The sequence below is a fragment of the Ambystoma mexicanum genome, chromosome 4p (genome assembly GCF_040938575.1).
Source record: "Ambystoma mexicanum isolate Mex_15411 chromosome 4p, UKY_AmexF1_1, whole genome shotgun sequence".
NCBI lineage: Eukaryota > Metazoa > Chordata > Amphibia > Caudata > Ambystomatidae > Ambystoma > Ambystoma mexicanum.
This window is the reverse complement of record NC_090927.1, coordinates 1,058,992,353-1,059,007,999: the sequence shown is the minus strand read 5'-3', so window position 1 is coordinate 1,059,007,999 and position 15,647 is coordinate 1,058,992,353. Positions and strand designations below refer to the sequence as shown.

The window sequence follows — 15,647 nt, the reverse complement described above, 5'->3', positions numbered from 1 at the left end:
AGGGAGGATTCACCCGGAAGTACTCATTAAGCTCAAAAACAGGAACTCTTCTTCCAGAATTCCCGAGCGCTCAACATCTGGTTCTCCAGGGGAGCATTTCAAAGGAAAAAGTAAGTCACTGAGATGTTTGTTTGTTGATTCTCAGACCAAAGGCTGTTGGGCCGCCTTCTTCATTATTGTAACGTTCGAGCTGCCATGATATTGACATTACAGATATGCACCCTGCATTGTCAAACAGAGCTGACGGCTTTACAGCCCACATCTTGACGTGTGAACCTTTCAACGGGCTCGTCAGCTGCGCCATCAATGGAAAGTGGATTGAATAATTCACCTATTAACCACCCCGCCATAGTCGGCTCTCATTGTCCGTTAATAGGACACGGATACCGAGACCTGCATATAAAAGCGTGGCTTGGTTAAATTGAATCCATAACATAGGTAATCTGCCGTGGATGCCATAACAATATTAACTCTTCTTTATTTTTACTCAAGATGTTGCCTACAGTTGCTTAGTTCTGTGTTGGGATGCAGCCTTTACTAGATGTAAGTGTACCCGAATCAGACCTTTGCCTGCAATTTAACCACAAGTACACTTTAGGGGCGTCGTTTAGAGTTTGGAGACGAGTAAACAAATGGCGATTATTGGATTACTGCCACTTTTAATGCACAGCCAAATTTAGCCTTTCAAAGCGAAACTAAATTCCACCTGGTTTTCTGCGGGAGATTTTCTTTACACAGCCTGTTACTTTGTGCAGTAATTTCCAATTACCATAGAGTTCTATGGGACTTCGAAATTGGGAATTGCTGAAGGGTCCATATGACTACAAATCCCACACACCCTTCCCATGACCTCTTATTATTATAATTAGGGTGTTTATTAAGCGCAGATCTAGCTTCGAGAAGCAGCAGAGCGCTTTACAATCATGGGGGGAAGAACAGGGTTAGGGGAGCAGTGAAACAATGGAGTGAGGAGCTAACAACAAGGGAGGTGGGCAGGTCGGCGATTTGTCAGCAAGGGGTCTATAAGCAACCAGGCGAGAAAACAGTGGGGATCAGAGCACACAGTCTCAGGTAGGGTCGGGAGCAGAGGGTGTGTGGACCTAAGTGTTAGGGAGGAGCCATTTCTTGAAGAGTAAGGTCTTGAGCTCCTTCCTGAACTGTAGAAGAGGGGGCAATGTTGAAGGGGAGGAGGTCCCAGAGTCTTGGGGCGTAGACAGAAAAGGGTGTCTACTGGTTCTATCCTTCCTGCACCAGCAGAGTTCAAATCTGCACATTTCCTTACCTCTGGTGGAACGTTTCCTCAGTGAGGTAGCTTGGGGACTTCAGGCTGATAGCTTTATAGATGATGCAGCAGGATTTGAAGATGATACGGGCTTGCTGCAGGAGCCAATGCAGTTTGATGAGAGTACTGCAAGCATTGACAGTATTTGAGTTTGGTAGTATTTCCAAAAGCAATACTACCAAATGAGGCCCTTAGGACATGACTACAATGTAGGCAGTAGAGGTGGAACCTCTGCTTTGTAAGAAGGCCAGATGTTTTACCACTCTGCATAAACACCATTTACCTATCAAAACTATTTTTGCTGCCTGTTTTTGTGTGGAGGAACCTTTCTCCACACAAAACCATTACTGCATTCAATATTACTCATGTGGTATTACCATACATGGTAATACCACATGACCAAAAGTGGGGATTAACAGAATGTTCCGCATGACTCAAATTCATTCAGATTTTTCAAGTTACTGTTTGCTTGTTACATGCAGTACCAGTAAATTAGTTTCTTGTAATTTTGTAAAACATGTAATGAGGGCCGTAATACTGTATTATTTTTAATTTAAGATCAGATTAGTTTGGCATGAATTTGATTGCATTCGATTTTACCTGCACCCTCCGCGCACACCTCTCCCCAACAACATAGCACCCTGCCCCGACTCGTGCTTCCCTTCTCTTAGCACAGCAAGAGTAGACCTGGCCAATACCCCAACCTCCACAGCCCCCCCACTATCACCCACACCCCATGGGCCACCCGAAAGCCAAGGAAAGGCCCAAACCAAGGCCACCTAAGTTCCCTCCTTCCATCATCCATTCTCCAACCCAGATCCCAAACCCTGCCACCTCACTATAGGGCCCAAATATCCCAGCCGGCATCTGCCCCGGTCTTAGCCCTATTCCCCTCAATGGCCATCCCCCCTGGTCCACCTCCACCCCCCGAAGGCCTCCTCTCCACACCTTCCACCACCCACCCCTTTGCCACCAACTACACCGACCAATGCCTTTCCCCTCAAGCCCTCCCCTGGTCAAACCCTCCCCGGCCACACCCTCTCCTCCACTACTGCTCCTCCCAACATTTCCAACCCAACCTATCCAGCACTTGAAAGCATACCACACCATCTCTCTTGTGCACTCATCAACTCCAGGTCAGTCTCCAAAAACCAATTCCACATCTTTGACCTCATCACAGAAGAAAATACAGATGTCCTGTTCATCACAGAGACCTGGTTTGCTGACAATTACAATCCCATTGCGCACAAGGCCTTCCCACCTGGGTTCAAACCTATTGTTCGGAACAGATCGTGAAGGGGTGGAGGACTTGCATTACTACACAAACACCAATGCCCACTAATAATTAAGGACACCGCAGCCAAAACCACAGACTATGAATTCCTTCTGGTAAAACTCCACTTCTCACCCTCTGTCTCGCACAGCTTCATACTCATCTACAGACCCCCTGGCTACAACAAATATTTAGCATGCACACTTTGCAATTCTCTGACAACCAACCTAAACTTTCATCCAACATGTACCATTCTAGGTGATTTCAACATCTGGTTTGACTCACCCTCAAACCCCAAGACCCCATCTCTCACAGACAAGCTAAAAACATTCAACGATACCCACCCATACTGGAGGTCACACCCTTTATACGATCTTCAGCACCACAAACATATCCACACTGCCCCCACACCCTTTATCATGGACAGGTCACTCATCAATCTTATTCTCCGTACCACTGACCACGGCTGACCGCACCCAAGACCATGCCCGACCCCCACCAACCCTCACTCTTCTCACTCCACTATGGAAAAAAGTAATTATGACCCAGATCTAGCCAACTCCCTCCTCACCTCTCTCCCTACTCCAAGGGCCACCCCCCATCAAACTCTTCGGCCGCTGGCTCTCAAGTGCCCTAACACCACCCACCCCAACAAAATGGACCCCTCAGATATCAGGGCCCACACCTAGGTGGTACACCTTCAACCTCAAATCACTAAAAACCATCAACCACCATCTGGAACGGACCTGGAGAACCATCCCTGCGGCCCAGAACAAAAAGGCCTTAGAAAGACTAAGCAGAACATACAGATTGAAAATCATAAAACCCAAGAAAGCATTCTATGGGAACAGAATCTTAAACTCTCACAACCTGAGAAAGGAACTGCATAGAATAATTTCTGAATTCAACTCCCCTGCCTGCTATAAGTCCCCCCACCCATCTCCCCATCCCTATGTGACACCTTATCTGAACACTTCCACAATGTTGCTATCGACAAACACTCCGCTATCATCTCTAAATTGGAACACACAGTGTCCAGTTAAAGTTTCGAAAATAAAGGATTGAATGACCTTTTATTCGAAAGTCAAAGGGTCAAAAAAAGTTCGCATTTATTATTTATTTATATATTTTTTAGTTTGTTTTGGTAAAAAAAGTTTTTTAATAAAGAAAACGGGTTGGGCGGAACCCCCCCATAAAATAAAAAAATAAAAAAATGTGAACCTTTTTTTCGACCCTTTGACTGTTGAATAAAAGGCATTCAAACCTTTTAGGATTTCGATACTTTAACCTAGAACCGGAACACACATGCCTACCTCCTACCCACCGACAGCCAGACTCCTATCAATACCCCCTTCGATAAAAACCTTCACCTCCTTTTCTCCAATCTCATACCACGGGTTCCTCTCGCTCCTAGCACAAAGCCGCCCATCAGGCTCCCCTGAGGACTCCTGCCCACCAACCCTCCTCAAAAACATTGTAGCCTCAACCTGTGCAGGCAGTATCGCACGCTCAATTCTCAACCGCTCCCTAACATCGGGAACCTTCCTATAAGCCCTAAAAACCTCCTACATCAAACCCCTCCTAAAAAAAACCACACTCAACCCACTCCTCCCCCAGAACTAGCAGCCCATCTCCAACACCTGCTTCATGGCCAAACTCATGGACTGCACAGCATACAAGCAGCTTGGCCTTTTCACCGAAGCCAACAACCTCCTCGACCCTGCACAATCTGGCTTCTGACTGATCAGAGGAACCGAATACTCCCTATTGTCCATCTGGGATGACCTAAAAAAGAAAAGCTGATGCAGAAGGCTGTGCTATACTCATCCTTCTTGACCTCTCTGCCGCCTTTGATACCATCCATCACACCATCCTCCTAGACAGACTACACTCATTGGAATCAAAGAAACTGCCCTATCTTGGACCTCTTCTTTCATGCTTACTATTACTGATAAGGCCCTGGCCTTGGTGACCTCTTTTCTCACTGACCGACCCTCTAAGGTTTAATTGGGGTCTTTCGTCTCTTCTATCTCTCTCTCTACTTGTGGTGGTCCCCATGGGTCTAACCTCTCTCCCTGGTTCGTCAACCACTACCTGGCATCTCTTGCCCACCGCATCGCTACTATCTGCTACAATTTTCAATGTTATGCAGATGACACTCAGCTCTCTTTCAGGCTCCCCTCAGTCACCGCTGCTTCTTCTCTCATACCAGACTGTCTCGCCACAATTTAGGAATGGTGTGCTGCCAATGATCTCTGCCTTAATGCCACTAAAGTTGAGAGCCTCCTCATTGGGACACCCACTCCCTCCACTCCTCTCTCTCTCGCTGCCCACTCTGGGCTCTTGTCCGATGAGGTTAGGAACCTTGGTGTCATCTTCGACTCACCCGATCTCCTTCTCTCCTCACATCACCGATGTCTCTAAGAAATCAAACTACCAACTGCACCTCATCAGAGGTATTCTTCCTTTTCTCACTTTCCCTCGAAGTTCACTGTCTCCGGAGCTCAGGTCCTCTCTAGGCTGGACTAATGCAACAGCCTCTTTCTAAATCTTCCTGCCTCTACTCTTCGACCTTTACAACTTATCCAGAACAGGATTGCAAGACTTGTGCTTGGGCTCAAGCCCAGGGATCATATCTCACCAGCTTTGGAATCTCTTCACTGGTCCCTGTGGCTGCAAGGATCAACTTCAAGACCCTCTGCATTGTCCACAAGGCTTTCTGGAGTCTGAGACTGATCTACCTCCAATGTTCTCTTCCAAAACCTTTTCCTTCTGTAGCTCTCTGCTCATCCACCTCCAACTCTCTCAGGGTCAGACGTTTCTCCAAGTAGAGAGTTGGGGGCAGATCTATCTCCTCAGCTCGGGCCTCCCTCTGGAACAGTCTCCCTGCCTCTGACCTTGGGCTCAGCCTCCTGCATGTCCAGTTGCCATCGCACTGCCTCCGGGATCCCCAGCACTTAAGGGTCTGTATCTACAACTCTACAGTCCCTTCTCTCTGCACTTATGAGCCACCCGCTGGCTGCACTTGTGAGTTAACTGCACTTCTCCCATCCCCTCCCACCTGGCACTTCTCCCCCTCCCTCTTCCCTGCACTTACATGATCTGAATGACACAAGACCTAGTAAGATCGTTTTTTGTCCTACCTTGTTTCCTCCTGTAACTAACTAACTAACTAACTAACTAACTAACTAACTAAATACATTCTTATATAGTGCAACACTAACCTAGAGGTTTCTGGGCACTCACATAAACAGACAACAGAAAACATAAACAAGCCAAGGTGATGGGGGGTACGAAACAGTCACTAAGCATAGTGACTGACAAAGCAATTTTGAGATGTCAGAGGTTGTTTGTTATTTGTTATTGAGCTTAGGCTTCAAAGAGAAATGTCTTAAGACATTTCCTGAACTGCTGCAATGTCGTACATTGTTCTATTTGCAGCGGGATCAAATTCCAGTTTTTAAGGGCCCGTACTGTAAAGCTTGCTCCACCCAGTTTCTTCAGGGTTGTGCAAGGTTGGATCAATAACATCTGATTATTCGATCCCAAAGTCCCCCATGGTGTGGCTTTTTTTATTCTAGCTTTAGGGTAATCCGGTGCATCACCTGAAAGGCATTTAAAAACAATGACTAGCCCTTTAAAGTTAATTCATTGCTCTATAGAGAGCCAGTGTAGTTTCTTCTGATCTTCTGTAATGTGTGTTTGGCGACTCATTCCACAGACAGCCCGAACCACACCGTTATGTATAACCTGCAGTCTCCTAATATTGCCCTTGGTTGTTCCCATGAGGAGGCCATTGCAGTAGTCTAACTTGGTGTTAACTATGGCTGCTGCAATTGAAGCTCTGTTGTGTTCTGACGAGTAGGGACGGATTTGCCAGAGGTGATGTATAAAAAAGGCACATGATGATTTAAGATAGGATACATGCTTCTGGAAAGAGAGGTAGGCATAAAAAAACACTCCCAGAATTTTAACATATTCGGACACCAAGATAGTGTTCCCATTTATCTCAAAAGCTTTGTATTGAGTATGCAAATTCTTCATTCTATGGGGTGTGCTAATGATAAGCAGCTCTGTCTTCTTGTCATTAAGAGCTAGAGAATTTAGGGCCATCCATTTCTGGAATGCCCCAAATATCTCATTGATAGTAACAAGGTCCTCCTCGTAGATCCCAGATAGTTTAATAACTATCTGGGTATCGTCGGCATAGTTGGCAAATTGCACACCAATAGGCATTTGATATACATATTGAATAGCAGTGGGGACAGGCACGATCCCTGGGGGACACCGCCGGTGACAGAAACCTTCTTAGATTGAGAGGTTCCCTTATTGAGATGTTCCCTTAGGGACACAGGCAGTTCTAGGGCCGAGGAAGGATTTCAGCCAAGATACTGTTTCTGGTGAACATAAACCTATTTTTTTGCAGTCTCTCTGCTACTAGGTCATGATCGACCAAGTAAAAACCAGAAGGAAGGTCCAGCAAAAGCAATAATGCAGAACTTCCCTCTTCTACGATTTCTGTTATATTAGCTTTCAAGTCCAACAGAGCCGTCTCTGTTCCATGATTGGTTCAAAAGTTAGATATATTTTGGGGTTATATCTATTACTTTGTGGTATTTTTGCTATGGTGGTATTTTTGTGGTATTTTTTATAGTCCTTGGCAATACATTGTGGTAAACTTGTTGGGGTATTTTTTTATAGTGGTGAGACTAATTTCAGATTACTGCCTAATAATGATTTGACCAGGGTCACTAACAACAAGCAAATACTGGACTTAATACACTTTGAATAGATGGCTCATGCCCTTCTGTGGTATCTTATGTACAATGCCACATTATGCCCTTTTGGCTATATTTCAACAAATGTAAAGTATGCAACTGAAATACAACACATTCATTCAGCCTCTCTAAATAACATTTTTCACTGCAGCTACTTTGCTTTAAGACATTTCTTACTGCACGTCTGCATCTCTCTACACATGTCAAATGAAAGGGACTGAATGCAGAATAAATATAATGAGACTAAGTTACTTTTTTGAATGTGTTCTTTGTCATAAAATGGAATTATGCAAGTTAAACAGAGTGACACCTATGCCCACATTTTACTTCACAGTACAAGTAAGTTTTTCTTGCAATGACTTTCAGCGCTCTATTTGTTCAAAGCTCTGCATATTGACCATGGCTTTGTATCAAAACTTGGTAGGGTAAATATACTTTGAATAACAGTAGAACTTTGAAATATAAGCACAGTAGTACATGCATGTTGAAATTTGAATCTCTAATGCAGCACCTAAAATGAACTGAACTATTTAGCCTGTGCTACATAGTATCATTCACATCACCAGCACCTCAACTAACCACACATTTACCGAAATCTGTTGGTGATATTCCCACCTCAGCTTGGCAGTGAAATCTTCCCCAGCATTTTTGCCTGCCTCGCACAGGGTCAACCCAGATAAGGATTTTCGAGACTGCACTTTTGCTAAGAATCACCAACTCAGGAGATAGACAGCCTCAATTTCAGCCTTAGCCCAGGTGACAGTCAGCTTGCAAGCACCAGAATCAGCCTGCTCAGGAAACCTCACTTCTTTCAGTCAGTGTCAGAAAAGGAATGCCTCTCTACTCTGCCTCAAAAACCCGTTTTATAAAATTATTTTTCCAATCACAAGCACCTCCCCTTATCCAGATCATCCCACTAAAGAAATCACACAATCTCCTCTGTGGCTTCCATATTGTACTAACTGCATTGCTGAAAAAAAAATGAAACATTTCTCTTGCATTTCCTGCTCCAAGATAAAGCCATGTGTTTAGTAGAATGAATCTTCACATTTTTCACCTTACCACACAGTGCAAATTCAGCCTGCAAGTTTAAAGTAATTTTTCTTCACATTTTCAGAGCATTATGCGTTGGCTCAATCTGCATCCAGTTTATTTCATCATGGTCTCATTTGCACTAAATGTTATTTAGGGAATCGGTTACATGTTAAATGGGGTTGGGTTAATTAGTATGTTCGATTATATTTTTCTTGAGATGGTACTTGTATTGTTTGCGCTCACAGAAAATCAGTGTCAATCATTAATCCAGTTAATGATAAACAGATGTGTTTATTAATATTCTTCATACAGATGTGACTTTCATGTATTGATTTCATACATTTTGTTTGTAGATATTTATCTTATGCTGATTGCATTATTTGTCATGATCTCCCGCTCATTGCATTATTTGTCATGATCTCCCTACACGTGCTTCCCCACAGTGTTAGCCGTGGTTCTTCGGGAGAGATACTATACAGAAAAATAGAAAGGAACACAAAATGTAACTAGTTTAATAAAAAGAAAGAGTGATTCAGTTAAGAAAAGAAAAGAGTTGAAGAAAGAGGCCTAGTATCTTATGGTTTGGTGAGCCTGTTCAGTATTGTGGTTTTTGCATTGATTATATAGGGTAAATTCACTCACCTCTGTTCCAAGTGATTTCTTAAAGGTGTTTGAACAATATGTTTGGGTCTCTATTTCTCGATCTAGAGGTGGGTCGCCAAAGCTCATAAATCTGTAAAAGTCCAGAAGGTCCAGTTACTTTCAAGACACCCTGTGTGTAATTCGCTATAAATCTTATCTACACTTTTGGTATTATAAATTAGAAAAATGTATTTTGCTTTCAAAAAATAATTAGGATACAAGCCATAGAAGGGGATAGAGAGTTTGAAGGCTTGTGAGATAGTCCGAGATAGTCCCATAAAGTAGTTAATCTAGGCAGTCAATCTTTAAATCTTTTTACTAAAAGGATTATTTCTAAAATAGTTTACCTCCTTAAGTCGTTCTGAGCCGCAAGGTCCGATTGCCTTGTAGTCACCGCCAGGATCCGCAATGGATCCCGGTTCTTGCTGCTTCCTCTTTTATAGTCCGCATCCTCCTCGTTGTGACGTCATCGCGTATAGGCAACGCAATGACGTAGCACGTAAAAATACGTGCAGCAGCCATTTTGAAATGACAAATTCCTGGCTCGGCGAAAATTGTTGAGTGAGACTTTTCTAATTTGAAAAATATGGTTCTTTTTACTTCAAATTATTATTACGATTTGAGAGAATTTGGGCATGTGTACAAAATCCGAATATTTCTGAAAAATTATTATTATTAATAGAGCATGTGCTCTGTGCATTGGCATTTATTTAATTTTACCTGAGACTCACACTCTTGAGTCCAGCAATGAGTTTCATACCCTTGGCCCCAGCTAAAGTTCATACCCTCGCTAAAATGTGAATGCTGAAATGCTGAGTCTAAATATTGAAATGCAGAGTCCATACTCTTACACTCCTCCTTTCCTTGGTGCTCCTAGAAACACCTGTGTACAGGTGCGTTATTAATGCTACATCATATAATATCATATCTTATCATATCATATAATTTCTCTAATCACTCACAAATCATGTTCCTCCACCACACGACCAGTAACAAAAGGGGTCCCACAAGGAGCATCCCGATCTTCCCTGCTCTTCAACATCTAACTAAACCCTCTGCACGCACTCATGCGCTCCCACAATCTTACCTGCTCCAACTACGCAGACGAAACACAGATCATACTTAAAATCCGAAAATCGCCAGGCTCCAACCGTCCAGATCTGTCATCATGCTGCTCGGATTTTGACCACTGGATGATGACCAACCACCTCATCCTATATCCTGGGAAAACTGAAATCCTAGTCTGTGGGAAAACAGCGCTCCTCCCCCAACCTATTCCCTGGCTGCAATCCCTATGCCCCCCAACCGACATCCTCCACCATGGTAAAAAACCTCAGATGCACACTGGACACAGATGTATCCCTCTCCCAACACATCAACTCCATATCCAGAACCTGTTTCTTCCATCTGCGCATCCTCAGGCGTATCTTCCCTTACCTCACCTAGCCTCACTGTTTCTCTGCCATCATCTCCATCATCCTCTCCTGCTTAGACTACGCAAACATACTTTACATATGTACACCAATGTTTGAGCTAAGGAAACTGCCAAGAATCCAAAACGCTGCAGCCCGCCTGCTCACTAACCTCCCTCCGAGAGAACACATCAACTCTACACTTAGAGTCCTCCATTGGGTTCTTATTGCTCGACGGACTACCTTTAAAGCTAAGTGCATCACTCACTGTCCCATCCGCAACACTGGCCTGGAATGCCTTGAAGACTTTGGGGCTGATTCATGGAATTTGTGCGCCGAAAAATGGGGATTTCAGCGGCATTCTGGCCGCAAATCCCCATTTGTTAAATAGGGATTTGTGGGCAGAATGGCCCACTAATCCCCATTTTTTTCAGCGCACAAATTCCATGAATCAGCCCCAAAGTCTCGCGCTACCAACCTTCATGGACTCTCAAATCTCACACAGCATCTCTTCTAGTTGTCCAACACTACAACTCATCCAGACTGGGGGGAATCTCTTTCTCCGCCAAAGCGCTGATCTTATGGAATAACCTACCCCTGCACATTTGCAACATTGTCAATCACCTGACATTCAGAAAGACCCTCAAACCCTGGCTTTCCCCTCCCTCCTCTTGAAAGCCCCTTGCACTCCACACTCTCAATAGGTGCACATAAACGCTGACCCAAACACAACAATACCCCACGGATGCCGGCAGCATTTGCAGAGGCACACTGTCACAACATATTGTCATCCTCTCACCGCCCCCAGGCTCCTCTACCACTGTTCAGACTTTGGTACTAGTGAGACCACGAATAGCGAGACCAGCCAATTGCATTGGACCAAGAAAACAAACACTGCAGTCAAACTTCTGCAAGCGTACAGTACTTATACCTGCACCATGTCTGTGGACACAGGCCACAGACACGGCCACCCAGCCATACACCCTAGATGCAGCTGTGCCAATGCCATACCGGTCTAGCAGCACACATAGCCGCCCACACTAAAACCCCTGATGTACCCCAACACCTCTGCCATTAGTATACAATGACAACCAATGAAAAAAATCAGTATAGCTGGGCACACATTGAATCTTCAGCCCTAGCACTCTATCCTAAACCACCAACAGCACCCACCCACATGCCTGACCTGTGGGCTGCTTACTGGAGCCTAGCCAGCCCACATAAGTCCTAACCTGGCAAGAAATGTACAAATGCATTTTCTAATTTAAACTCTTAGAACCTCCTACACATGTACTGCGGTCACCGAGGGCGTTCCAACAACAAAGCACATTGAGGCCATACAAATGGGGAAAGGGCGTTATATAAATGAGAAATACAATACAATACAATGTTAAATGTGGGTTGAGGAATACTCTACACATCTCATTTTCAAGTTATTGATAATTATCAAGAACATAGACAGGTTGCATGTAATAATATCCCTGCAAAAATGTCTCTTGAGAAAAAAGTGGCAGTTTGTTGCAGAGACATTATTACATTGAACATGCGGGGGACACCCCTGCAACCACCATACATAATGTAGCCATATTTAATGTCGCCAATGGATTTTCCGGGTGACATTGTCTATGGGGACATTATGCATGGGGACATTACCTGATACCCATAGACAACATAGCATAGTTAAAACAAATGTACTTCTGTCATAGTGCTACTGTATGATGAGGCCTTACCCAGTTTTGAACGGTCTATTATAAAAGATTTAGAAAACATGGATAGTTATGAAGAGAAATTTGATAATATATGCAAGAAAAAGCTATCAAATGTCTAGGCTGGACCCCTCTATAGTTAGTAAGCCCTCGGATAAAGAACTCAAATTAGTTTTGTGAGGGGTACAGGAGTATGCAAAAGAAGCTCTTAAATATTTGAAAGAATATTCAAACACCTCTACCATGGAATGTGCAAATGGCTAACTGCCCTAAACAATGCAAAGAGATCAAGCAGCTAGATGTATTATTTGGCAACTGAACTTACTCTGGAACCCTATAACATCGCAATAGTAAAAAATGCTTCTACCATCTCCATTCTATCCAATGGATTATGACCTTTGGGCCTCATTACGAGTACGGCGGTAGGGGGTTAACGGCACCGGTAAGGATGCCGGAACCGTTAACCCCCTACTGCCGCATTCCGAGGTCCCTTAGCGGGTCCCACTAAGGCCGGCTGGTTTTACCAGCCGCCCTTAGCGGGAGCCGCTAAAGCACTAGGGAGCTAATAACGGGCACACTATTTGCGGGCCCGTTATTAGCTCCTTCCCCATTCCCATTGAGCCCTATGAGGGCTCAAATGGGAATGGTTTTCAGAATGGGGACTTACCGAGTCCTCCAAGGTTGGAATAACCCGGTAAGTCCCCATTCCGACTACCCGGACCCGGACACAGATTTGGAGGCAGCCATGGCGCTAATAGCACCATGGCTACCTCCCAACTCGTAATGAGGCCCTATGTCTCCTTTTCAGACAGAGCCCTGGTCACCATCTCCATGATTCTAGAAAAAATGTACTGTGCAGCCTGTAGTTACCAAACTATGCTCGACAAACCGCACAAAAACTATTTAACAGATCAAATGACAGAAGCTACACTCCTCTTATTACCAATCAAAGAAAGGTACAGTTCAAGGTCTGCTGCTTTGCCAACTGAGCACTTGATGGTCAAGGTTCAGAATTACTTGAAAACAAAATCTTACTCTACCAACCAGAGTACTAAGATTGAGAATCAACATGACAGTAGGAACCAGGAAATGTTGCAGAGAAAGACAATGAAGATTCACCTTTTCCACCATGGTGATCAACACTAGGGCATGCTGCAAAGGGAAACCCCCACCCTGCAGGACAACCTGAAATTCAGGAGAAGTCTAGATATATAGGTTCTTCAATGCTTAACAGACAGGAATTTTAACCTGCACCCATCAAGTGGTGGAAGCAACACTTATTAATTGTTTGACTTTGATGCACAGGCTCAACCATGGGAAATGCCATACAGCTCCTAACCATCCACCTAGTATGCAGGGAACTCAGAAAACTATAACGACTCGAAAACATCACATGAAGGCACTGAAAAGAACCCACAGAACATCTTCCCAGCCTGCCGGAATATCTTAACCTCAATACAGAACATCTTCACACATCAACCACTAAAGCCAAACACCTTGCACAGTAACAACTAACAGCAAGATCAATAATTTGAAAGCATTACAGAAACCCCATAAACACTCCCCACCTTTTGACTAACCCTCATTTTCTCTCCACCTTGCATACCAAACACAAATTCACACAGATTTTAAAAAGACCCTCTCCCAAGACTTCGAACATCATAAACGTTCACCCCCAACTTCAACTAACATACTTAACCATTGGTCAACACACACCCACACTGTAAGCACGAGGCCACCCCTCTGGGCCCAAAGCTTTAGATTTCTCCTACACTTCACACCTAGAAAGCTTACTTGCATGCAGAGCTCATTGTACGACTGATCTGAGACCACAACTAAGCAAACCCTCCAGCAGATCACCTGCAAATGCACCTGCAAACATTTGTGTGCTGTTATTATTATTAAAATTAAACTGTGATCTATGGGGATACCTCATGTGAAAAAGGAGATTCTATATTGACTTAGCCCCTGAGGAAGCACATGCAAGAGGCAGTATGTTATTTGACTGCTAAGTGTGAAACACGTTTTGGCCATTTGAAGACTTTTATAATTATATATAATTGGTTATTTATAACAAGCTTAATATCCAGAGGTTTCTAAGCACGGCCCTGGGGATCGAACCTGTGTTGTTCTGCATCATCTTACTTCCAATGCGAGCGTGTTGCCCCTGAGCTATCCTCGCGAGACAGCTGTGTAACCAAGGGATTTAGTTGATCCCCTAGATTGTATGTTGAAATGTTACATTATCAGAAGAGGTAGTGAGAATTGAGTATGACTGATTTACAGTGCACTGTAGTGCCAGAAATCAGGTATTAGACGCGCAGCGGAACTAGTGCATCGAGGCTCTACTCCCAACCTCAAAAAGTATACAATCTATAACAGATTTGTACTAGTTGGTCGGGCTCACCCAATGAGTTGTTACAAGTGAGTTAATCTAATGCTCTTTTACAAAGTTCTTGCTTTAATGGAGTACACTCTTGAGAAAAATACAGCCAACACGTGTTTTGACATGGGGCTTCTTTACGACCCTGGCGCTAAGGGGTTAACGGCACCCTAAAAGGCTGTGGCGCCATTAACCCCTTAGCGCCTAATTACAAGGTCCCTTTGCGGCTCCCGACCTTAACGGCTGGTCTGGACCAGCCGTTAAAGTAGGGACCCGCAAAGGGACCTTGAAGGTAATTACGGTACCGCAATTTGCGGTACCATAATTACCACCTTCCCCATTCCCATTGAGCCCTATGGGGCAAAAATGGGAATGAGGAAGGGCCAATGGTGCATGGGGAATTACCGCCCCGCCAACCTTGGAATGGGGTGGTAATTACCCATTGCACCATGACGGACTTGTTACAATCTCGGCAGCAACCATGGTGCTAATAGCGCCATTGGTTACCGCCGGTGTTGTAATGAGGGCCATGGAGTCTTTTTCAAGTCTGTGGGCCTCATTACACAGAAGGCGGTAAGGGATAACGGTCACCGGTAAGGATACCGGTGACCGTTAACCCTTACCGCCTTACTACGAGGTCCCTTTGCGGGACCCAACCTTAAGTTGGGACCCGCAGAGGACCTTGGTGCTAATTACGGTACCGCAATTTGCGGTACCGTAATTACATCCTTCCCCATTCCCATTATGCCCTATGGGGCAGAAATGGGAATGGGGAAGGGCCATGGAGAAAGGAGGAATTACTGCCCCGTCAACCTTGGAATGGGGTGGTAATTCCCCTTTTCTCCATGGTGGTACCGGTATTAGCACCATGGTTTACCGCCTTCCGTGTAATGAGGCGTGTCCCGCAAAGGCACCTCGTAGTAAGGCAGTAAGGGTTTACCGGTACCGGTGCCCTTACCGGTACCGGTAAACCCTTACTGCATTCCGTGTAATGAGGCCCTGTATATTGATCAAATAAGGTAGTATTAACATGTATGCAAGTGGTGACCTTTGAGGAAAGTTGCACAGCAAAAGTCATTGATAGAAACAAATAGATGTAGCAAAAACAAGTAGCTATACATACCGAAATAAATGAA

The 15,647-nt window shown here is 44.4% G+C and overlaps 1 protein-coding gene across 1 annotated transcript in view; it reads left to right on the top strand.

Moving 5' to 3' along the window:
* Positions 1–15,647, top strand: part of RFX6 (regulatory factor X6) — a 491,384-nt gene that overhangs the window by 216,646 nt on the left and 259,091 nt on the right. Inside the window, exon 7 of the mRNA XM_069605240.1 lies at positions 3–110. Within this exon, the coding sequence (XP_069461341.1) occupies positions 3–110 (108 nt within the window). The remainder of the gene's footprint in view (positions 1–2; positions 111–15,647) is intronic.